Here is a 24,797-nt window from a genome sequence, read left to right on the forward strand (position 1 = left end):
GGCAGCCAATCGGCTGCCGCAAAGGGCGGGCCCTCACAGGTTCACTTAAGGTCGGGGCAGCCCGGGGCTCGCCCCTTTCGTTCCCCCAGCAGCAGCAGTTTGGAGGTCTTGGGCCCCCCCAATATTTTTTATAAGTCGGTATGGGCCCCCGTCCCCCCAATATTTTTTATAAGTCGGCGCCCCTGGGAATGGTCCCATCTGAAACCCTGCCAGCAGTGGTGAAGCTGCATACTCTGGCACTGGGGACGGAGAGCAGGGGGGGGGGCATGGCTGGCGTGCGTCCTGGGGGGCATGGTGTGCATCTTGGGGGCATGGCACATCACCCGTGGGGTCATGATGTGTGTCCTGGGGGCGTGGCATGCATACCAGGGGCGTGGCGCTCAGTGCGGTGCATGTCCGGGGGCGGGGACGATGGTACCCCTCTCCTCGATGGTGCCGGGGGCGGTGCGCTCCCCCCACCCCCCATTCCTCCGCTAGTGCCTGCCAGTCAGTGAGTAGACAATGCAGAGGCATCCACTGTCTGCACTTTCCAGAAACAGGCAGGAGACATTTTTGTTCTTCCAGCTGGAAGGCTTGGTCTCCACCACAGGGACTGCTTGTTAGGGTTTTAGTTTTGTTTTAAATGTATTTGCTGCTTCTGTGTTCATGGTGGTTTAGAAGGCTAACAATAACAACAATAATACCAAGCTGGAAAATACTGAGCTAAGTGGACCAGCGGTCTGGCTCAGTTTAAGGCAGCTTGCTGTTTTCCTCTGAGAGCTCGAGGTTCAATTCCCTGGGCAGTAAAAGCTGCCTCTTTTATATTTTGGTGTCTCTGCTCCTGGGTTTTGAATAGGACAATACACAGAAATGTAATTGGCAAAGCTCTGCCCACTCGGCCAAGCGGACCCTTCACAGTTGTTTAAGGCAGGGCCAGAGAGCAGAATGGAGAGAGCTGGGGCTGCTGGGGCGATCTTTTGAGCTGAAGTTCAGATGGGCCTCACCCAGGGACTGAATCCTTTTCTTGGGCATTTCTCTGCTATCAGTGAATGGCCGGTTCGACTGTCATTTTTCTGCCAAAGAAGCTGCAGGGTTGGCTGCTGGGTGGGGAGTGATGCACACGCATTCTGTTCCTTTGGTGGACACTTCCAGGTGAGGGTTCGTATCACAAATGGGTCGTTCAGATTTGCTTCTTCTGTGTGTGCAATTGGCACGAGAGTTTGCACATGTTTCATGGGCATTCTGCTGTTTCCTGTCCAGTGAACAGGGCTTGATGGAACGTTTTGCTCTGGTCCTTCTCCTTAATTGCTAACCGGAATATTTGGCCCGCTAACTCAACCTGTGAAGAGCAAGATTTTGCCACACTATTAGTGGCAGATTGCCATGGTGGGTCAGTCCCAAGTGGGATGGCTCAAAGGGGGAGTCATCCTTTTGTGTGTCCCCTTTGGGGTATGGGGAGGGCAAAGGTGATTGGCTGTTGGTGGGCTTCCTCCTAGATGAGAGTGGAGAGGTGTGAATTTGCCCAGCTTCCAAGTGAGAGGGAGAAGGCTGGGAAGCTGCTTCTGCCGTGAGAAATATAAAGGCAGCTCAAAAATATATATCCAGTGTGATTGGTGGGTATTTTGTGGTTTTGCTATTTTATATTGTTTTGATTGATTCATATAATATTCCTTTTGTATTAATATGCAGTTTATCGCTTTGGCAGCCTTTGGACCAAAAAGTGGTCCATAAATAGACCATCACATGACATTGCATAACATATTCTCCTCCACTCTTCTTCCAGTTCCAGGGATGTACACAGAAATTCCTGTACTTGTGTGCACACCTTAAAAAAAACCTTCACATGTGCAGCAGCAAACTTAGCAGCAAAATAGAGGTGTTTGGTTTTTTTTTAAAGAACGGAAATGCAACATCTGTTTCTTTTTGAGTTTTTAAAAATAATAATAGTAGTGGCAATAAAATAATAATAATAATAATAATAATAAATAATTTGATGATGACGATGATGCCTTGCAGAAGAACTCTGTATTAATTTGTTGAGGTTTCTGAAGTCAAAAGGCATGTATTGTGAGGTCAACTCCACACATGCACTATGTAAAGATCTTAACATTATCTGAATTTGCCTTCTGAAATTCAGGGTGCCTGAAACTGGCAATTGGTGGAAATCGGTAAATGGGTATAGTTTGGGCTACTGGAAGCAAAATGGTGGTCAGCTGAGGAGCAAATGGTTTTAGTGGGTGTGCCAAGAGTGATCACTCACCAAAATAACATGGCAAATTACCCACCAAAAGGATGCGCTAAGAAAACTCCCCACCAGCCAGATACTATGGCAAATTTATACGTTTTTACTTTTCAGAGTTTTTGTTTGTTTGTTTGTTTTTTCGGCAGAAAGGGGAAATCCGGCTTTAATTTGGGGGGGGGATACAGGCTGGCATTTCGGTTTTAGCAATGTTGTCTGAATGCCATGAAGAACCCAAATGCAGCGCTCCTTCCAGAGCAAACTCCTTTCTGGAAGCTCCTTCAAAAGAACTTCGCTTTCGATTTGTACCCAGAGAAGAAGGGACTGAGGACCTAAAGTACATATTGTTGGGTCACTGGCTCCCTCTAGTGGCGAACATTCAATTTACTGTCTGAACTACTGTTTTAGCAAAGGATTGTCCCGCTGATGCTGCAACCTAACAAATCTGACTTAGGAGATCCAAGTCTGCCCAGTGTACTTAGGGGTTGCCACCTTTTTAGCTGGCCCTATTCTGGTGCCTTTAATGTTGCCATGCCACTCAGACATTTGGCAGCTGAAGCTTTTTCTGTCGTTCAAGGGGGATAGTTTCACTTGCTGAAGTCCTCTGTTTGTGTCAGCTTACTGTCAACCTAAACAGGGGTACAGCACAGCCAGTTTTAAAATAAAAGAAAGGCAGCCAGCTGCATCATGAACTGTGATGCTCCACCTCTATTTGTTCCCAGGTCAAATATCTACCGTATAAAATGTCCCAGCAGCTGGGATGCAAGAGATCAGAGCGATGTAGCCCTGTATCTTCCAGCTTCAGCTTTGTGACCAAGACTTGGTCTGTGTAGGACTGGCCATGTCATTCAGCAGAGTGAAGAAGCCACCTTGGGCGGCAGAAGCAGAGGGGCAGGAAGTAGACAGACCCGGGGGGGGGGCACATGGCCTGCCAAGCCAGCCTGATGCACTCAGGTGCCAGGAGGGATCCTGCCTCGCCACCAGGGAAGGCACCATCTTGTATTTTGCCTCAGGCACCAACATGCTTTGAGCTGGCCCTCAATATAGCGAACAACTGTACTAAAAATACTAAAATATTTGAGCTCCCCTCCCCCCAAGTTGATGGGCATTGCCATTCAAATGGTGTGTGTGCACTATGTCAGGTGATCAATTAGGCGGGGTGGGGCTTACCTGCCCCCCATATTTTGTTCAAGTTGGCACCCCTGACGGCAACTAGCCTTTGACAGCCTGGCTGAGATGTCTGTAGTGGTGTCTCCAAACTGCCAGGCCAGTCTGTAAGTGTGACTTCGCACTGGCCCAGCTCAACAGTAACTGTGAGCCACACAGTTTAACATAACTGAAACTGGAGATGTTGGTTTTAATAACAATAATAACAATTTGTTATTTATACCCCACCCATCTGGCTGGGTTTCCCCATATTGCTACCTCAGGCATAGAAATGAGTGTGATTTATTGGGTGGATTTTGCACATGCCTTTTAGAAACGCTGTCCGTATCTGAAGCTCTGACACAGCCTTCTTGGAAATGCATCGTGAGCTGGAGTGCTAAAGCCATTATGCATACTCAGATGGCTGTGAGCAGCATAATCTGCATATCAGATTATGCTTATATCATATATCGGGAATATTGCTGCTGCTTGTGAACTGCAGGTGATGAGCAGGCTGAGCTTACTCCACAATATTCTTATTCAGAAATTGCTAATCTTCAATTGTAGAAAATAATAAACTGGAATCAGACCCTCAAAGAACAACAACAACTTTTGTATGCTATACTTAGGAACCATCCAAGGTTACAAAACAAAATGAGTTGTGCTTCTTTTAGACTTGCCTGCTGATTTCTGATCCTTTAATATTTTATTTTATTGTCATGTTTGCAACCTTGAGGTCTCAAAACTTACTTTAAAGAGAAAGCCCAGCTCCCATTTGTGGCCTTGAAATTGTATAATTCCTATTCTCAGCCTTGCACATCTGAAATCCTGCAAGATCTCTAGGCAAAGGCATCCATAGTTAACACTTTCAGTAGGAGAGGAAATCCCTGACTGTAAAAAAACAACATGTTTTGTCACTGAGAAATAAATCAACCAACCTTTATTGCAGTTTACAAACCTGATCTGAAACCCAGATTGTGGCTTTCAGGAGAGCATGTTCCATGAACCCACCTGCGTATTTTCTACACTGGCCTTGCCAACCTGGTGCCCTCTTAATGTATGGGACTGCAACTCCCACCAGCCCCCGCCAGCACTGCCGTATGATGCTGAGGCTGGTGGGAGCATGGCCATGTTGGCTGTGGCTGATGGGAACTGTGCTCCAAAACATCTGGAGGGCACCAGGTTGGTGGAGGCTGGTGCAGGTCATTACCTTGTATCTGCCTCCTCTCGATCAAATACCTTTCAGCAGGGTTCTCCCTCCTCCTTTTTCCTGCCCTCCTGTAGTACTGTTACTGGCATGCTGAGCCCAGAACTTTAGCTGGTGAAGCTTTCTCCATCAGTGACCTCCGTGCCAGGAAAAAGCCACACCCATCCAGTGAGGCCTCCTGCCTTCAGGACCAGCCTGGCCTCTCTCGGCTGATGCTCCCAGGGTTCCAGTTACAGATAGGTAGCCGTGTTGGTCTGCCATAGTCAAAACAAAACAAAAATCCTTCCAGTAGCACCTTAAAGACCAACTAAGTTAGTTTTTGGTATGAGCTTTCGTGTGCATGCACACTTCAGCTTTTGTGTGCATGAAGTGTGCATGCACACGAAAGCTCATACCAAAAACTAACTTAGTTGGTCTTTAAGGTGCTACTGGAAGGATTTTTTTTTGCTCCCAGGGTTGTTTTTCAGAGTTGAAGAACCCCAGCTTCAGCTTTTCCTCCGTGCTGGTGTCCAATAACACAGGGGGAAGCAGGAATGGTCTGGTGCTGAGCTCTGTCACTGATACACCTTCCCGTGGGATCAGGATTTGTGGACACAGCATTTCCTGGTCTGAGCTGTAAACCAAGGGAGGTGGTGGTGAGGAATGGACTGAGATATCACCTGCAAGGGAGGAGAGGAGGCTGGTTCTGCACTTGAACGGAGAAGCAACTTGAGCTTGGCCAGTTCAGAGTTTGTATAAGAGGGGGGAGACCACCTTAAGAGCCTACGACAGCTGGTAGCCCGCTGTGGTTGCTGCTCTAGGGCTGAGAAATCAGTGTGGCTCAGGCAGGGCCACGTTTAGGTGACAAACCTTCAAGGTCATTGCCCAGAGTGTGTTGCATGAAGGAATGGGAGTCTTGGGGTGGGGCAGTTCCTAGAGAAAGTTTCATAAGCCTGGTGCCTTCCAGATGCTTTGGACTACAGTTCCCATCACCCCCAGCCAGAGCGGCCATGTGGTGCTCTGGCTGATGAAAGCACAGCTGTACTGGCTATGGCTGATGGGATTTGTGCTCTGAACATTTGGGAGCCACAGGTTCCCTGTCCCTGATCCAAGTCTTACACGTGCATCATGTCATATCTTGGCTACAGCAGCATTTCAGGTCCCAAAATAAAATGGTTGCAGAGGCGCCGACTTGGTGGCACCAACCAGTGATGCATGCGCCATTATGTCATGACATCACTTGCGCCATCACATGTGTGCGAAAATGGGCTCCGTGCTCGGCCACCTCCCCTCGCTGCCTTATCTCTTCTGGCTGTCCACTGCCCCCGTGGCAACTAGGCCAAGGCCTCTGCCTCCACCGCAAGGCCTCCATTGAGGCCCGCGACAGCCACAGACATACTTCTGGAAGTGTGGCCTCAATGGAGACCTCACAGTGGAGGTGTTGGCTGAGTTGCTGTGGAGGTGCAGCGGTGGGTGGGGGGCTGAGCAACGGAGGCCTTGACCTAGCCTCGACGGACAGCAACAGTTCAAGGTGGTCTGGGCCTCATTTGTAGGCAGGGGGGCAGCGGTGGTGGGGCACGCTGCACTGAGCGCCCAACTTCAGGAACAGGCCTACTCTGCCCCTCAATATTGCAGGGCTCAGCCCCCTGTCTACAAATATTGCAGGGGCCGAGGCCCCAACAGCCCCATAGAGATGGTGCCTATGATGGGTTGGTATTGGCAGAATGCAAATGTGCAGAGCTTGGCAGCAGCCACAAGTGCGTTAAACATGCCCAGCTGCACTGAAGAGTCAACAGGGTGGGTCAGAACTTAAAAGAACAAGAGAAATCACTATGAATCTATTGCTAAGAAATGCTTGGAAGTCACCCATGGAAATCAGAAGGGCTAAAATTGTGTGCCTGGGCACAGGAGGGTGCTCTGAGTATTAATTAGAAAATTGAAAGTTCCTTCTGGTGAGCGCAGAGGACCCATTCCCAGATGAGGCCACCTGCCGCCTCTCTGCAGGAGTCCTTGCTCTGGGCTTGCCGCCTTCCAGTCAGCCTCCTCGATTGCGAGTACATTATTCTACATGCCTCTACCTTGGGTGTGTGACCACATCATTCATTCGCTGCCCAATGCATCTCACAGTGTGAAAGTGAACCTTCTCAGGAGCAACTCTGGAGCATTCATTCCAAAGGGTGTGGTGTGAGTGTCCTCTAGTTCCCAGAGATGTGGGAAGTGTGAGTGTAACACATTAAACTCTGTGGAGGCCCCATGTCAGTTGTGGGGGGCTCACAAATTATCTCCTAATACTTGAAAATGTTGTATTAGGATCTGGAGTCAGCGGAAACTCGCAACCCACTATCTCACAGAAAACTTCATACGTGGAGGTTTCTTGTGTGCATGCTGTAGAAGGATAGCATTTGACTTAGAAAGCTTGCTTGTAATTTTCTTTCAAGACAGAATCAGTATTATTTTGACCTGTTGTTGCGGAGCCCCTAAAAGGCATGGGACCCAGAGGCCGGTTCCTACTCTGCCCATTTGGTAATCCAGCCCTGGTGTAACAGAAAGAAAAGAAGCAACAGTGTGGATCTTTTTAAAGCAGGGAAAAGATGCAGGGAAGAGGATCTGGATTGGGACCCTGGTAAGATTTAGGAGGCTTTAACCAGTTGTCCCCACTGTGGTCCTTAGCTGGATCAGGGCCCTGGGCCTGCCCTTTGCATTGGAGGAAAGTTCCCCTTGACACCATTGGAAGTGCCCCTGTTGTTTACTAAGCAAATACCCATAGATGACACCATTGTAAATTGCGTGAACAGCGCCACCCTCTCTCGTTCGGACCCAAGTTCACTTGTTTAGCAAAGCATGGGATACTCCCACCTTTAGATCTCAGGAAACTGGGATTTATGCCCGTCCCCCCCGCCCTTAACACCTTTTTAGGGCAATCCTATGCATATTTCGTCAGAAGTGAGCCCTACTGTGTTCCATGGGCTTTCTTCTTTTTCCCTATTGTAAGAGGCAGGAGACTGACTTTTCCTTTCCATCCAAGAACCATGGCAGGAAGCAGGAGCTCCTGACGTTGCTGCCCTTGGGGGCTCTGAACCTGTCCCTGCACAGCCTGGTCCTGCTTCCATTTGGTAGATGGAGGGCTGGACATCATGGCAGGCATGGAGTCCTTGCAGATGTTAGTGCCCAAATAGTGGGAATGTGGGAGGGGGCCAGATCCAGAGCTGGGGTGAACATTCTCCACTCTTGTGCGGTCAACTGCTTCAATGAATCAGTTACCCTGACATGGAACAAGGCAGAAGCTTTGTCTGCTGATATGAAGTGTAGCGGTTACTAGCATGGTGGGCTGTGGTGGATGTTAAAGGAGGGGTAATAGCTCTGGTGGGGGGACACGTCATGCTCCTTCTGGGGTGGTTTGTGCACCTTTGGTCCCCACCATGTACTCAGCTCTCACCTGTGGCTCCTAGAAGCTGTCAGCCTGCGACAGCGGCCACAGCCTGGGAAACAGCTTCAACTGACCAGCTAAGCCAGGTGAGGGTAGCTGATGGGTCTCAAACCCTCTGCAAGTTAGGGGATTCACCTGCATGCAAAGTCAGGCTCCAGCGGATTGCGCGGACAAGACCAATACTGCATTCAATGGTCAAGAAGGTGGTTTCTGCATGTGCTGTAGAGGAAAGTGAGGGGCAGATGGGGTCTCTTCAACCCGGGAAGGTAGCTCATCTAGAAGAAGGAAGACTCTGTTCCTAAACCTAGGCTAAGGAATAAACCCTAAGGCAGTTGGATGGCGCCTTGTTACTCCTCCTTTTGGCAACTCCTGCAGCCAAGATGGTGCCAAATGTCTTGCTCTGCTTTCCTTTGGACCACATCAGAAGAAGAAGAGTTTGGATTTGATATCCTGCTTTCTCACTACCCGAAGGAGTCTCAAAGTGGCTCACATTCTCCTTTCCCTTCCTCCCCCACAACAAACACTCTGTGGGGTGAGTGGGGCTGAGAGACTTCAGAGAAATGTGACTGGCTCAAGGTCACCCAGCGGCTGCAGATGGAGAAGCGGGGAAGCCAACCTGGTTCACCAGATTACGAGTCTACCACTCTTAACCACTACACCACACTGGCCCTCAGAGAGGTTGGGGGGTGTCTTGTTGTTTGGGCCGCCCAGGACCTGCAGACACACTGCTGAGCCGAGAGGGCATTGCAGGGGTGGCCACCACAGTGACTTAGAAAGGAAGGCATGAGGCGGGGAGGGGGGCACCATATTTTGGTGTTGCACAGGGTGCTGCTGAAATTTGAAAGCCCAAATTCTGCCACTGTATTTGGTTGTCTACTGTGAGAACAGGATGCTGGACTAGATGTGGCCCCTTTGGATCCTCTCCAGGTCTCATCTGCTTCAAAGGCCACACCCCTCGCCAGCTGCTCTGTGTCTTTGAACTGGGATAGTGCCTCTGTCTTCCCTGGATGGAGAGGTGTGTGTGTGTCTGTGTGTGCGTAGAACAAGGTGAGAACAGGATGCTGGGTAGACGGGACCCTTTGGCCTGATCCAGCAGCCGGGCTCCTCCCGTGCATTCCCGCATGGCCAGGTGACACATGCATGGCTGAGTCAGGCAACAGAGCAGACGAGCACTGAATATTGAGAGGCTCAGGAGGAGGGGGCTGAGCCTGGCCGAGGAGATCTGCGCTGGGGTCCCCAGTTCAAGAAGCATAGCTGACCCTCAAGCGGCTGGAGGGAGCAGCACAAGAGAGCGATGAGTGCAGGAAAATAGTTGTGGCAGCTTGCAGGACTCTGAGGGTTAAAATGCATGGATAATCTTTTTATCGCTCTCTCTCTTGTCTCTTCCCCCTTCTCCCTGGAGACCACAGGGGTTGAGTTTGAGTTACTGGTAAGCGGATCCTAGTTGAAGCAGGGAAGCAGGGATTCGGGGGCTCAGCAGGCGCTCCAGGCGGACGAGGCTGACCCTACTACTGATGGGAGTGACGGCTGCCCAGATCGTGCCCCCCAAGAGCCCCTGGCCACAGAGAACAGCCAGAGAGGGGGAGGAGAAAAGGGCTGGACTCCACGGAAAGAGAAAGGAGTTTGTGGACTCCTGCAGTCGGGTTAGAAAGTGAGTGAATCATAAGTGGAGGGGAGGGTGGGAGAGGGGGGAGATGGAGAGCAGCCAGCTAGAGAAAATCCAAATTTGGAAGCGGCCTGCCTTGAGAGGCCAGGAGATCCAGAGAGGCAGTCAAGCGGAGGAAGAGGCAAAGCGTAGGCAGGTGGAGAGGGGAGCAGGGTCAGTGCAGCAAGAGGCAGGCGCCCGGCTCTCTCCCAAGGCAGCCCCAGCAACTTTGCAAGTCGGGGGAGCCCAAGGCAGAGGGGAGGCGAGCCTGGCAGGGGAGAGGCTGCCGCGGAGTCTGCTGGAGCGCAACGGGATGCCCCTCAATGGAGAGGCAAAGGCATCAGCGTCGTCAGGGAAGCCTGTGCGCTACCTGGAGGTGCGCCTCAAGATCCGAGACTACCGGCACACTTGCAAGAAGCAGCTCTACAACCTCATCAGCTGCTTTGTCCGCCTCATCTCAGGCAACCTGTCGTCTGAAGGTAAGCCCAGGGGTCTGCCAGCAGCTTGGAGAGGCAGCTGAGGTCACCGGTTGGGCTTGCTCAGTGGGGGTAGTTATTTCCCTGGATGGTTCTGAGATGGGCTTAGAGAAGCAGATTAATTTTTGCGGAAGGCGTTTGAGCCCTTCTTGAGGCCTACGCTGTGGCCAGTGGGACCTCGCCCTCTAGGGAATCTTTTATGACAGCCTTTGCCAACCTGGCGCCCTGCAGATGCTTTGGACCACAGCTGCTATCAGCTGCAGGACTGCGTGGCTGATGGGAGTTCCCATCTAAAACACCGGGAGTGCAGCAGGTTGCTGCCGACTGCAGACAGTTTCCACTTTGTGGCCCATCTTGTTTTCCTCTCTTTGCATACTTCCCCCTTAGCAGGTACTTGGACATTGTGGCTGCTTCTTCTTCCCGACCCCAGATGTGGAAACAGCCGGCACTTCCGAACCACATGTAATGTTACTATTTTAATGCGCCAGAGTTACCCACAAGAGAGGTTTCTGCAACAATAGTTGGCACTTCCAAAAGGAAAAAAATAAGTGGTGGGTTCTGGTGGCACCCGGGTCACAGGGTGGTGTTTTTCAGGAAACTGGTAGATTTCCAGCTCAAGGGCTCAGTGCAGAGAGAGAGACTCTGTTTCGGAGAGAATAAGTCATCTCCGGTGAAAGTTTCGTGTTTCTTGCCTGGGTGTTGTACAGGCAGGAGTGTGTGTCGTTGAAGATCAAATGAAAGTGATGTTGCTAGGATGACAAGGTATAATGTTAATTAATCCTGGATGCTGGCCTTTGCTCAGATGCCTGCTGGTGGGATGAGTTCCTCATATAAAGGAGAAGCCTGCTGGTTCACTCACATCCATGTTCCTCCCTTGAGCTCTGCACATGTGGCAGCTGTTTAGCCGGGGGACTGGCAGCAGAATGTGTGAACTGGCTCAACTGGAAAGAATTCTTCATTCAGTTTTCTTTTCTCCCTGCCTTTGGTATTTCAGTATCACACCCACCAGAATATTATAGTCTCAAAAGACATAAGCTTCCATGCCCTTCAGTCTGCCTTTCGTGAGTTGAATCAGGTTGCACAGATTAATCAGCCACAGCTGTAATTGATTAATCTACTGGTGAAATTGCTCAAAGTTTGGAAAGAACCCTCTGGCCTTTTCACACTCTCTTCACACTGGCCTGGTCTCCTGCTGCCAGGGTGCCCATGCCTCTTGTTTTTCAGAATGCGGTCCTCTAATTGGAGGCCAATCCACTCCAAGTACGGTTTAAGTGGTTGCATCCAATGTGACAGAAGCCAACTTCCACTTGGGCAACAGAACGTCCACTTTCTTGCCAGCCCTGCCCCCCGCAGCCCCCAGATTCTCCAGAGAATCCTCCACCCTTCGGAGCAAATCTGGAGGACATCCTGGGGGAAGGGGAAGTGTTGTTGCATGTGTGGAAATGTGTCCTGCTTGTGCACAGACACCATTGGATACAATCCAAAGACCCGTCTTGATTGAAGTTGTCGCTTCATCCTGCACAACAGGCTGAGCACAGGTGTCACCTAGTCACAAACGATGTGAATCGGGGTCATCTTTTTAGATGATTTGTAAGCGGCACCTTACCTGCTACATTAGCATAAACAAAGTAGTGTGCTTCTGAAGTTGTCATTGCTTCGTTGCATTATTTTTGTGTGGCAGCAATTCCACATCAGGGCTGGAGCTCCCTTCTTCTGTTGGGGGCAGGCTGCAGTCCCTGTGGCACTCCATCTCTCTCTCTCTTCCTCTTCCTCCCTACCCAGTGAGCCTGCTGGGGAAGGGGCAGAGGTCCACCTGCAGGGTCCCCTATTCCTTCCAGAACTCCATCTGTTCTGTCCCCCCCCCATTCCTCTCCCCACCCCACCCACCCCTCAAACACCTCTCCTTCCAGGCTCCCCTCAGCTGCATGAAGCTTGGCTAATTTCTCCATCTATATCTCTGCAGAGGTTTTATGCCAAAGTGGCACTCTAGTTCCTTCACACCATATACATGCCTCCCATTTAGAAGCTCTGGTAGTCCCAAAGCTGAGATGTCTTGAAGTTAGAGTAATTCATAGATAGTCAATGCAGTTCCTTCCAGTGCATTTCCTTCCAGATATTCATTGACTACAACTCCCATCATTCCTGACCATCCTGCTGGGTAGTAGATTGGCAGTCCCTGGAATTAGAGGATTTTGGATGGGCCTTGTAGTTCAGAAGAGCTGTTCAATAGAAGCAGCTTATGGATGGGAATTGCTTAATGATACCTATTTTTTGGGGGGGTGGACAGTTAGGAGTAAGTAGGGGTGGAGAGAATTCTGGTTCGCTCCACATTTGGAGTGAACCTTCTCATTTCACACATACCCAACCCATGAGTGGATTGGAATGTTCACCTGCAGATTAAACTGCATAATTTGACTGACCCACACATGTGCTCACAAGGCGGTCTGAGGGCTGCCGCTCTCTTCTTCAGAACATTCTGAGCATCTTAAGCTGCACGGAGCAGATCTGCTGCCACACAGTAAAATTGCTTTGAAAATGTTCCCAGGAAGCGACTGGATGTCATAATGTGCAGCCCCTTCCTGGGGAGTTGTACAGGAAAACTGTATGGCTGCCCCCACACATGTACTTACGGAAGTGGACATCATTTTTCCCATATGCTGCAAGGCTCGCAGGGACATTGTCCCTTCTCATGGATGCCAACTGACTGCACTTCCTCCTGGGCACCCACTTACGGTAGTTTCTCTCTCTTGTGACATGGGCAAAACCTGCCCTCCAGACCCAGCAAGGGATGAGATAGAAGCCATGGTGTCTGTGTAATGGAGTGTGCAGCGCACACACTCCACGGCATGGGTAGGCAGACTAAGGTCCGGATCTGGCCCAATCACCTTCCTAATCTGGTCTGCGGATGGTCCGGGAATCAGTGTGTTTTTACATGAGTAGAATGTGTCCTTTTATTTAAAAAGCATCTCTGGGTTATTTGTGGGGCATATGAATTTGTTTACCACCCCCCCAATATAGTCTGCCCCCCCCCCACATGGTCTGAGGGACAGTGGACCGGCCCCCTGCTGAAAAAGGTTTTCTGACCCCTGCTCTACGGCACCCAGGGAGTCAGGCAGAAGGGCTTTGCAGTCTTGCTCCAAGGAGCACCAGGGCAGCTGTCAGGCAGGGGGAGCTCTTGGCCTGGACTTTGCTGTGCAGCAGCAGCCCCCCCTAATGGCCAGGGGAGGCACTGCAGCTCATTTGCCCAGCCAATATAAACTTAGGGTGTTTTGAGGCTGCCCCTATTTTGCATGTGGGATTCAATCACATACTGCCCAATTAAGGTTGTGCAACAAGAGTTGGTTTGGAGTTCTTGCATTACACACCTGCTTCCCCCATGGACACACACACATTGAGATAAGGAAAGTGACATGAAATGCAGGGGGTAGGTGTGGGACAGCAATTGCTGTGACACAATCTCATCTAACCTGTGGACAAAAAAGGGAGACTGAATGTTCAATATAAATAACTGATGTTGTCTAACCTCCTCACAATTTTGGGCAAGGTCCAACCTCCTTCTTCTCATGGCCATTCTGGAGGAGGAGGAAGAGGAGGGTGGAAGGGGTCATGGCGCAAGTTGGAGGCTCACTGAGGCTCATTTCTATTTGTTGCTTAGTCGTTTAGTCGTGTCTGACTCTTTGTGACCCCCTGGACCAGAGCACGCCAGGCACTCCTGCTTCACTGAGGCTCATTTCTAACAGTGCTAAATTATGATTTTGCCTTGCATCCAGATTTTCACCCACAGCCTCCCTCTCTGGCATTTAGTCCTAACTTCAGCCACTCATGCCATTACTGATATAGTATTATAGCATTCCTCCCCCCCCCCCAAAAAAAGATTATTTGCAATGGCTGGTTTGGCTGCCACTGGTAAATTTGTAATTAGAGGATAGTGTTCCTTTTGTGCCACACTGTCCAATGAACCAAACGAGATCACAGTTGGATTCTGTGCTCTGATGGTGTTTCCTGCTTGGCAGGGGGTTGGACTCGATGGCCCTTGTGGTCTCTTCCAACTCTATGATTCTATGATTGTATGGATTCAAAGACGCACTGTCACTTAGTGATTTTTCCCCAGGATGCTTTCAGACAGAAGTGTAGTTGTACTGAGTTGTTGAAAACTTGCAAACAGGCCATTAGCAAGAGGAAGAGGGGTTGATTGTTAAGCCACCTTGGGAATTGTAGCTTCCTTAAAGGAGAACAGGGATCTCCTAACAAATCTCAGTGCCCTTAAGGAATGACAGTTCCCAGGATTTGGCAGGGCTGGTAAGAGATGGCTGTTTAAAGTGGTATGATACTTCTTTAAATGTATAGTACAGATGGGACCAATGGCATGCTGGAGGACACACCTGCAGAAAATCAGCAGGCTGGAGAGACCCAACAGGCTGCTCACTTTCCCTCTGCTGGGAAATGTCCTGCAAGTCCATTGGGCTGAGGGACAGCATCTCTCCTGTGCTGCCTCTACTAACGGTTTCAGCCTGTGGTGGTTTGCAGGGAGCTGAGTGTCTGGATTGTTCTGACTCCCTGTGACTTTTCTGACACAGGCTGAGCCTCTGCGCTGAACCTGTCCAACCACTGAGCTTGCCACTTTACATGTACGTATGAGGTCTTTGACAAATAGGTGTATAGATTTTGGACGCTGAGGCTTCAGATTTCACACAGCAGAACAAAAAAAGGGAAAGAAGGCCGTAGGGGAGATGGAAAGGTAAGAGAAGGTCAAATGCAGAGTAACTTTAGGAATCATTGATGTACGAGATAGTGTTGATTTCAGTCCAGCTGAATCAACCTTTGCCAACCAGGTGCTGTCCAGATGTTTTGGACTAAAATGCCCATCAGCATGTGCTAACTAGGGCTGATGGGAGTTGTAGTCCAAAACATCTGGAGAGGACCAGGTCAGTGAAGGCTGAACTAGAAGATATCATCAGGAAGGGACAGTTTTGTTTGGAATGAAGTTTGCTGTAAAAGCGCTTGAGCACGTCAGACCCTTCATGGATCACTGCCTTGCCGTGGCGAAGGGGCTTGAAGAACTCAGAGAAGCTATGAACTATGCCGAGCAGGGCACCCAAGATGGACAGGTCATAGTGGAGAGTTTTGACCAAACGTGATCCACCTGGAGGAGGAACCGGCAAGCCACTCCAGTATCCCTGCCAAGAAAACTCCATGGACAAAGACAACAGGCATATAAAAGATATGACGCTGGAAGATGAGCCCCTCAGGTCGGAAGGCGTCCAACATGCTACTGGGGAAGAGCGGAGGGCAAGTACAAGTAGATCCAGAGCTGATGAAGCGGCTGGGCCAAAGCCGAAAGGACGCTCAGTTGCGGATATGCCTGGAAGCGAAAGGAAAGTCCAATGCTGTAAAGAAAAATATTGCATAGGAACCTGGAATGTAAGAACCATGAACCTGGGTAAGTTGGAGGTGGTCAAAAATGAGATGGCAAGAATAAATATTGACATCCTGGGCATCAGTGAACTAAAATGGACGGGAATGGGTGAATTCAGTTCGGATGACCATCATATCTACTACTGTGGGCAAGAAACCCGTAAAAGAAATGGAGTGGCCCTCATAGTCAACAAAAGAGTGGCGAAAGCTGTACTGGGATGCAATCTCAAAAATGATAGAATGATCTCGATACGAATCCAAGGCAGACCTTTTAACATCACAGTAATCCAAGTTTATGCACCAACTACTTGTGCTGAAGAAACTGAAATTGACCAATTCTATGAAGACTTACAAGACCTTATAGAAGTGACACCAAAGAAGGATGTTCTTCTCATTATAGGGGATTGGAATGCTAAAGTAGGGAGTCAAGAGATAAAAGGAACAACTGGCAAGTTTGGCCTTGGAGATCAAAACGAAGCAGGGCAAAGGCTAATAGAGTTCTGTCAAGAGAACAAGCTGGTCATCACAAACACGCTTTTCCAACAACACAAGAGACGACTCTACACATGGACATCACCAGATGGACAGCATCGAAATCAGATTGATTATATTCTCTGCAGCCAAAGATGGAGAAGCTCTATACAGTCAGCAAAAACAAGACCTGGAGCTGACTGTGGCTCAGATCATCAGCTTCTTATAGCAAAATTCAAGCTTAAACTGAAGAAAGTAGGAAAAACCACTGGGCCGGTAAGATACAATCTAAGTCAAATCCCTTATGAATACACAGTGGAAGTGAGGAACAGGTTTAAGGATTTAGATTTGGTGGACAGAATGCCTGAAGAACTATGGATGGAGGCTCGTAACATTATACAGGAGGCAGCAACGAAAACCATCCCAATGGAAAGGAAATGCAAGAAAGTAAAGTGGGTGTCCAATGAGGCCTTACAAATAGCGGGGGAGAGAAGGCAAGCAAAATGCGAGGGAGATGGTGAAAGATACAGGAAATTGAATGCAGATTTCCAAAGAATAGCAAGGAGAGACAAGAAGGCCTTCTTAAACGAGCAATGCAAAGAAATAGAGGAAAGCAATAGAATGGGAAGAACCAGAGATCTGTTCAAGAAAATTGGAGATATGAAAGGAACATTTCGTACAAAGATTTCCATAATAAAGGACAAAAGTGGAAAGGACCTAACAGAAGCAGAAGACATCAAGAAGAGGTGGCAAGAATACACAGAGGAATTATACCAGAAAGAAATGGATGCCTCGTATACCACAGGTAGTGTGGTTGCTGACCTTGAGCCAGACATCCTGGAAAGTGAAGTCAAATGGGCCTTAGAAAGCACTGCAAATAACAAGGCCAGTGGAAGTGATGGTATTCCAGCTGAACTATTTAAAATTTTAAAAGATGATGCTGTTAAGGTGCTACACTCAATATGCCAGCAAGTTTGGAAAACTCAGCAGTGGCCAGAAGATTGGAGAAGATCAGTCTACATCCCAGTCCCAAAGAAGGGCAGTGCCAAAGAATGCTCCAACTACCGCACAATTGCACTCATTTCACACGCTAGCAAGGTTATGCTTAAAATTCTACAAGGAAGGCTCAAGCAGTATGTGGACCGAGAACTCCCAGAAGTGCAAGCTGGATTTAGAAGAGGCAGAGGAACCAGAGACCAAATTGCAAACATGCGCTGGATTATGGAGAAAGCTAGAGAGTTCCAGAAAGACATCTACTTCTGCTTCATTGACTATGCAAAAGCCTTTGACTGTGTCGACCACGGCAAACTATGGCAAGTTCTTAAAGAAATGGGAGTGCCAGATCACCTCATCTGTCTCCTGAGAAATCTCTATGTGGGACAAGAAGCTACAGTTAGAACTGGATATGGAACAACTGATTGGTTCAAAATTGGGAAAGGAGTACGACAAGGCTGTATTTTGTCTCCCTGCTTATTTAACTTATATGCAGAATTCATCATGCGAAAGGCTGGGCTGGATGAATCCCTAGCCGGAATTAAGATTGCCGGAAGAAATATCAACAACCTCAGATATGCAGATGACACAACCTTGATGGCAGAAAGTGAGGAGGAATTAAAGAACCTTTTAATGAGGGTGAAAGAGGAGAGCGAAAAATATGGTCTGAAGCTCAACATCAAAAAAACGAAGATCATGGCCACTGATCCCATCACCTCCTGGCAAATAGAAGGGGAAGAAATGGAGGTAGTGAGAGATTTTACTTTCTTGGGCTCAATGATCACTGCAGATGGTGACAGCAGCCACGAAATTAAAAGACGCCTGCTTCTTGGGAGAAGGGCAATGACAGGCCTAGACAGCATCTTGAGAAGTAGAGACATCACCTTGCCAACAAAGGTTCGTATAGTTAAAGCTATGGTTTTCCCAGTAGTGATGTATGGAAGTGAGAGCTGGACCATAAAGAAGGCTGATCGCCGAAGAATTGATGCTTTTGAATTATGGTGCTGGAGGAGACTCTTGAGAGTCCCATGGACTGCAAGAAGATCAAACCTCTCCATATTGAAGGAAATCAACCCTGAGTGCTCACTGGAAGGACAGATTGTGAAGCTGAGGCTCCAGTACTTTGGCCACCTCATGAGAAGAGAAGACTCCCTGGAGAAGACCCTGATGTTGGGAAAGATGGAGGGCACAAGGAGAAGGGGACGGCAGAGGACAAGATGGTTGGATAGTGTTTTCGAGGTTACCAGCATGAGTTTGACTAAACTGCGGGAGGCAGTGGAGGACAGAGGTGCCTGGCGTTCTCTGGTCCATGGGGTCACGAAGAGTCGGACACGACTAAACGACTAAACAACAACAACACGTCAGACCCTGAGTGGTGCCAGAAGTGGCAGAATCCTGCTGCTGGCTACTCAGTGGAACTAGATTGTGTTGTGCCCAAATGCTCAGAAAATTCATTAAGAGCACCGTAACAGAGAACAGATCCTGAGGCCTAGCAAAGGGGGGGGGGTGAGAAAGAGGTACTGTAAAAGTTATAGTTGGGGAACTTTCTTCAGCCTTGCATGCCCACGCATGCGACACCACTGGTAAGCAAGCGGATGAAATCTTGATATCGCTTCCCACTCTGAAGAGCACAAGGTGGAGTGCAGTAAAGTGATGAAATTCTTTGCAGAGGGTTTCATGGGGAAGAAAAATACTTTTTAAAAAAGCTATCCAAAGCACCCTCTATTTCCCACCTAGGCTAACGTCTCTTGCACCAATTTAACCCTTGGTAGGTTAAGTTGAAGAAATGTAGCACAAGTTTCAACCTAACACTATTTAATTGATCTCTCCTTAAAATATTATTGTCTCTGGTCCATCTGAGATCTCCTGATGTGCTTTTGGTAGCCTCAAGATTGTTTCATCAATTGAAGTTTTCAAAGTAATAAACTGGTGGAAAGCTACCCCATGCTAGACCTGCAGCTTTGTCACTCTGAAACTCCCTTGATCCTAGAAATAATCTCACCATTATACTGGCATTGAAATCTTTGATGTCTGTGTATTTGTCTACATTGTTATTGTTTTATGATGTGTGATGCTGAGGTGGTTCTGAAAAACCCGGATCAAGCTAGACAGTAGCAAGGTCAGGGCTGGGCCTGTGCTGGTGTTCTGGTGGGAGGGTCAGTGCAATGATGCCACCCCAGCCTTGTCACTGTCCCATCATAACTCCGTTCAGGTAAGCAGCCGTGGTGCTGCTGTCATTGGGAGGGAGACATTGAAGTTCCCCACCACCCCACACGCCGCTACTGCACCCAAGCCATTCTCTGCATGATGGGGTTTCCAATCATAGCAGATCTTTGCGGTGCCGGTTATAGTGGCAGAGGACTCATCCGTCTGAGTTTCTGAGAGTAGCCACAGTGAGTTGGTTTCTCTGTCCTTCGTATGAACATAAGAATAGGCTGCCAGATCAAGCCAATGGCCCAATGGCAGTATCCTGCTCTCACAGTGGCCAACCTGATGCCTCTGTTGGGAAGACCGCAATCTGGATTCACGCACAAAACCCTCTCTCCTCCTGTGGCTTCCAGAAACTGGTATCCAAAAACATTTTCTGCCTCCAGCCATGGCCACTGTGGCTGGTAGCCACTGCTAGCCTTGTTCTCCATGAAGTTGTCTAATCCTCTTTTTATATCACTGCCTCCTGTGGGACGGAGTTCCATAGTTTAACTAGATGCTGCATGAAGAAATATTTTATATGTCCCGAATCTTCCCACATTCAGTTGCATTGGATGTCCAGGAGCTTTATTTTTATGAGAGAAGAAGAAAAACTTTCTCCATACCATGAATTATTTTATATGGTTCTGTCATGTCACCTCGTACTCACTTTTGATCCTTTTGGTTGCCCTTTTCTAAACCTTTTTCAGCTCTGCAATATGTGAGCAGTGTATTTTTCCTAGGAAAATTGTGTTGTTACCCACCAGTGGCTCCTGCCCCACCATGACCACCACAAGTCCGCTGATCCCTCTTTTGGGGTGTGGCAGCTCCCTCCCCACTGTCAATGCAGAGCTGGGATGCCGGGCGCTCGTCTGGCCAGAGCATGAACTTGGTCTCGTGCTCCCGGATTGAAATCTGGCCCTGCGTCAGCCTCTCCTGTACTGGCCAATGGCAGGCTGGCACAGAGGGCTGGGCTCTCCAGGAGCCAGAGGGAACATGCAGTCTTCCCTCAGGTCCACTCCTGGGGAACTTCAACAGCCATGCCAGCCCCCAACTCCCAGCTCTTCTTTGTCAGATCAACCCACCCAACTACTCCTTTAATTTTGCATTTTACTGCTATGACTGTGGTGGTCGCCGTATTAGTGTGGCTGGGTAGGAATTTGCCTATCAGGCGAATTGGCTATGCCCTGGAGGGTTTGCCTACCTCACAGCAGTCATCACAACTCTGGTGGTTTAGGCACTGGGTGACCTTAGTCTTGGTCGGAGGGGGGGGTTGTACCTCATTCCCCCCCCCCCCGAAATAGGGTATCCCATTAAAGGGATCCATGAAGGAGTTGCTTCTGTCCATATGCCCAGATGGGGGGCTTGGGCCTCAGTGCTCCTACAGGCAGCAATCCCTGTGGGGATCCCCCTATTTGATGTAAGCCCTAGGAATCCCCGCTGCCGGGTTGACCCTGATGTCATTTCCGGCAGATGGGCCGGAAATAAATGCTTACCCATTGCCTGTGCCAGACCACTTCATCTGCAGTCAATAAAGTTGTGGCCTTATATGATCCCATTCAATGGTGTTGTGTATTTTACTGGTTTTTTCTCTGAGTGGAGGAGGGGGGAGTGCACAGGTGGCCAGGGCACATGCAGCCGGCAGCAGAGCACAATGCGCAGCGGGGGAAGTGTGTCATGTGCCACACCACCCATTCTTGCGCTCCTTGGGGAGCAGGACTTGTGTGCTCCAGCCAGCCCTGGGGCGGGGATGGCGCATGCCGCAGTTCCCCAAGTGACTGAGCATCTCTGGGGGAATGCCAGTCTTAGGTGCCAACTCCCTGGGGCCCTGGGTGCCCGAGCATCCACAAAATTCCCCATGAAGGGGCTGGGCACCCACAAAGTTTGGTGCCAGGGCCATTCACACTGCATGGCACCCATGGCCCCGGGCAGCAATGGTTGTGGGGCCAAGCTGGCACTCCTGGTGCCAGTACTGTGTACCACTGAGTACTGCCAGCAAAAATGTGCTAGATGTGAGGTGACACAGTATTTGAAGTGTGGTAGCATCATAGATTTGTATAACGGCACTATGATATCGGCAGTGTTATTTTCAATTCCTTTCCTAATGATCCCTGGTGTGGAATTGGCCTTTTGCAGAGCTGCCACGCACTGGGTTGGAAACCTTTCCTGTTTGTTCTGCTTGGGCAAATCTGGCAGCAGCTGCTGCTGCTGTTTCTGGACCTACCAGATGCTGGTGCTCTGTGTCCTTCACTGTAGAGTACCAAGGGCCATTGCACCCATTGGAAAGATGCTTTCCTTGCGACAACATCCTGTGTGCAAAAGAGGGGCAGTAATTTTCCTGAGTCATGTGAGCACCAGGTGACTCATGCTGTTGTTGTGGTCTGAAGCAGAAGGTGCTCCCTGGCTCTGGTGATTGGCAGACTGAGGTAAAGTGCTGCACAAATGCGGTAATTGAATCGGTCTGCTTGGCTGGATCTCTGCAGTGGCTGGGGGTGAGGGTGTTTAGGTGCAGTGGCAATTGAGGTCAAGGTGGGACATTTGTAGCACCAGAGTGAGAGAAGCATCTTTAAATTTGCTGTCTGCCAGCAGCAGTAAACTTTCCTGTGCTGTCATAATTTGTCTGATGTGACGCAGCAGCTGAAGCTCCACGTCCTGCACACAAGTTGCTTCCGTGTGACAAGGTGACCATGCATCCCACTTTACAGAGGACAGTTCTCTGTTTTGATGGTGCATCGGGAAATCTGAGAAACTGCTTTGGACACAGCAGAATACCCATTTTACAGAATAAAACCTGAGGATGCTCAGAACCTACCCCAACAGTAAGAAAAATAATACCTGCACACAACCCAAAACAAATAAAATGCAGTCAAAAAAAGGTTGCTAACCCCAAAACTAGTAAAAAAAAAAACCTGCCACAGGAACTTAATTTCTATTTAAATCTGGTTTCTTTTTTTCTAACTTTGCATCTATACATACAAGTTAGCAAATTTTAATGTTATGAAAAGCTGTGTCCTCTGTCATCTTCTTTCTTGGCCACATCTAACTGGCCACTCTAGTGATGAAACTGGGAAGTGTCTCTGCTGGAGTCCTTTTCAATGTAATATTTTCCTCGAAGAGAGATTGACTGTTTAAAAAAAGTGTTAAGCTCAGTCAGGACACAGACGCCATACAGATTTTTCAGGGAAGATCCACTGGGCAACAGGAGGAAGAAGAAGTAGAAGAAATTGTTCCCTGGTTGTTCTATGCAAAATCTGTATTTAAATATAAATTTTCCACTGGTTATTCTTCCAGGGAGCAGAAACCAGAGATGGCTGAACCTCTTTTCCCACTCCTTCTCCTGAATCTGAACTAGTCCAGAAATCCAAACATATTTTGGACTGGCCTAAAAGCTTTCGCTAGGTCTTTATTGAGTTATGTGCTGACGCTATTGCAGGCATGGGCCCTGAAAATCTTCACTCCTCAATGGTGTGATGATGGACAGCCTAATGCCTTCCTTCCTTAGTGAGGCTCTTTGGAGCAGATGGAGAGTTCCCTCCTGCTGCCTAAAACGCCTCCCACAAGTCTGGCTTCCATTGTGACATTGAAGCGCTCAAGGGTTTCCCAGTCCCGTCATTGGCAGCATGTTTCTCATCCTAGTACAAACTGTGCAAGGCGCCTGGATTTCCCTTAAGACTCAAAACTTTCTCAATATCTCTTTCAAAACTTTCTTAGTCTTCAACTAAATCACAGCAAACCAGCCATGCCTCAGTATGCTTTGCATGGAAAACATCCCAGCTTCTTTCCCTGGTGTCTCCAGTTCAGCTGGGAAAGACTCCTAGCTGAACCTCTAGAGAGCAGCTGCCAGTCAGTGTAGACAATATTGAGCTAGGTGGTCTGACTTGATATGAGACAGCTTCCTGTGTTCTTATGTTCTAACCATATGGGCAAAAACCCCCAGCAAGGACTGAGCCCCAGCTCATGTAGTGATGATTTGACCGATTGGCTCAGGGGCTGCCTGCTTGCATCTTCTGCAGCGTCCTCATTAAACGGTGCTTCACAACGGGTTTCAAATACTGCTGGTTAATTGTACATAACTTACCCAGACCAAGCTGTTGTTGGTTTCCTCTCTGCAAGGCTTCTCAGCCATCTGCTTGTCTGTAGGCAAAAACCTCACCAAGGATGCTCCAGATTGGGGCTTAATTTGCAAAAGGACCATTGAGATACTGCAACAAGGTCATTCCCCAGAGGGGGCAAATATGGATTAAATGGCGGGGCTAGATCAGGATGCAGCAGGAGATTTAATGAGCTTCAAGGAGGCAGAAATGGCGATGCTGGCTGTGCTCTTCCTTCACAGTAAGAGGCAGAAATGCTTCTACATGGCCATTGCTGGAAGGCTCAGGAGGGAAGACTGCTCTTGTGTTCTGGTCCTCCTTGTGGGTTTCCCACAGGCATCTGACTGACCACTGTGAGTACAAGATGAGGAACTAGATGGGCCACTGACCTGATTCTGCAGGTTCTTCTTGTATCCTTAGAGAAAGGTTGAGGAAAGCCAACTTCCTACAGAACCTATGGAGAGATGAAGCTGTGGGGTGATGGCAGCAAGAGAAAATGTGATCTCACAAGCTTGTCATCTGCCCATTCCTGGTGTAGACAGCCCTGACCCAGATGGGCCAAGGATCTGACTCGATATAAGGCAGCTCTGCATGTTCTTCCTCTGTGTTTGGGTCAAATATCCTTCCTTCCCATTGCCATCCTGGTTTGCCTTGAAGCACATGAGGGACACTTCAGGCAATGCCCTAGGCCAAGTGTTGGCAGCAACCAGAGCTGGGCAGATTTAGGAGTAAGGTCACCCAGGCAACATCCTGGGGCATTGGGCTGGAATGGTGTTTGGACCTTAGAAGATGTTTGTCACTCTTGATGGTATTCATTTTCAATGAATCCACTAGCATCTGAAATGCAAAGAGTATGACGAGTTCAGAAGGTGTAAATAAATATGGATTTCCATGTGTGCAGATCTATAGGCTTATGTGACAGGGATAAATTGTGCAAAGTGTAGTTCCAAGTTAGGAAAGAAACCATTAAAACTGGACCCTGTCTTCTGGTTGTTAAAATGCTTTATTTCATTTCTGCACTTTTCATTGCTGTTAGTAGTTTGCATTGGTGGTTTTATTGTATTTTTGTATAGCAGCTGTGTGCTTTTCATTTGTTGTACGCTGTTTAGAGATACCATCATATTAAACGGCATGGAAATAGCCTTAAATGAAATAAAATGGATATGAATGCAGTTTTTTTTAAAAAAAATACAGGAATTCACAATTGAACCAATGCAAGGCGGAGGCACCCAGGATTCTCCTTGCATGGGACGCCATTGACTGTAGTGTCGGCCTCTTCCTATGTCAGCAGCATTGATCCGGAGGAGGGGAATGCACTTAGTTGCCCTCTGGTGCTGAGGCCTCTTGAGAACGTGAAGGACAAACGATGGGAACTTGACTGGCGCAGGAGGAAGGGAAGTGACCCAGATGAGACACAAGCAGCTCCGTTGGATTGGAAAAGTGCAAGGGAAGCAGAAGCGCCTTTTCTGCCCTCCTGGCAAGAGACTTTCTAAAGTTAGCTCCTTGGGGTGAATTGGAAGGGTCTGCCAGGGTGAGAGAAGA

General features: G+C 48.8%; 1 protein-coding gene across 4 annotated transcripts in view; it reads left to right on the plus strand.

Annotated features, from left to right (window-relative positions):
* KCNIP3 (potassium voltage-gated channel interacting protein 3) overlaps positions 1-24,797 on the plus strand; it is a 115,928-nt gene that overhangs the window by 31,755 nt on the left and 59,376 nt on the right. For 2 of the 4 annotated variants that reach the window (XM_081921365.1, XM_081921366.1), the window contains exon 1: positions 9,657-10,101. The exons of the other annotated variants lie outside the window; for them this stretch is intronic. In XM_081921365.1, coding sequence (XP_081777491.1) covers positions 9,672-10,101 — 430 coding nt within the window. In that variant the 5' untranslated portion in view covers positions 9,657-9,671. Of the gene's footprint in view, positions 1-9,656; positions 10,102-24,797 lie in introns of those variants that run through there. 4 annotated transcript variants of the gene reach the window in all.

Source organism: Podarcis melisellensis (genome assembly GCF_964234715.1).
Source record: "Podarcis melisellensis genome assembly, chromosome: 8".
NCBI lineage: Eukaryota > Metazoa > Chordata > Lepidosauria > Squamata > Lacertidae > Podarcis > Podarcis melisellensis.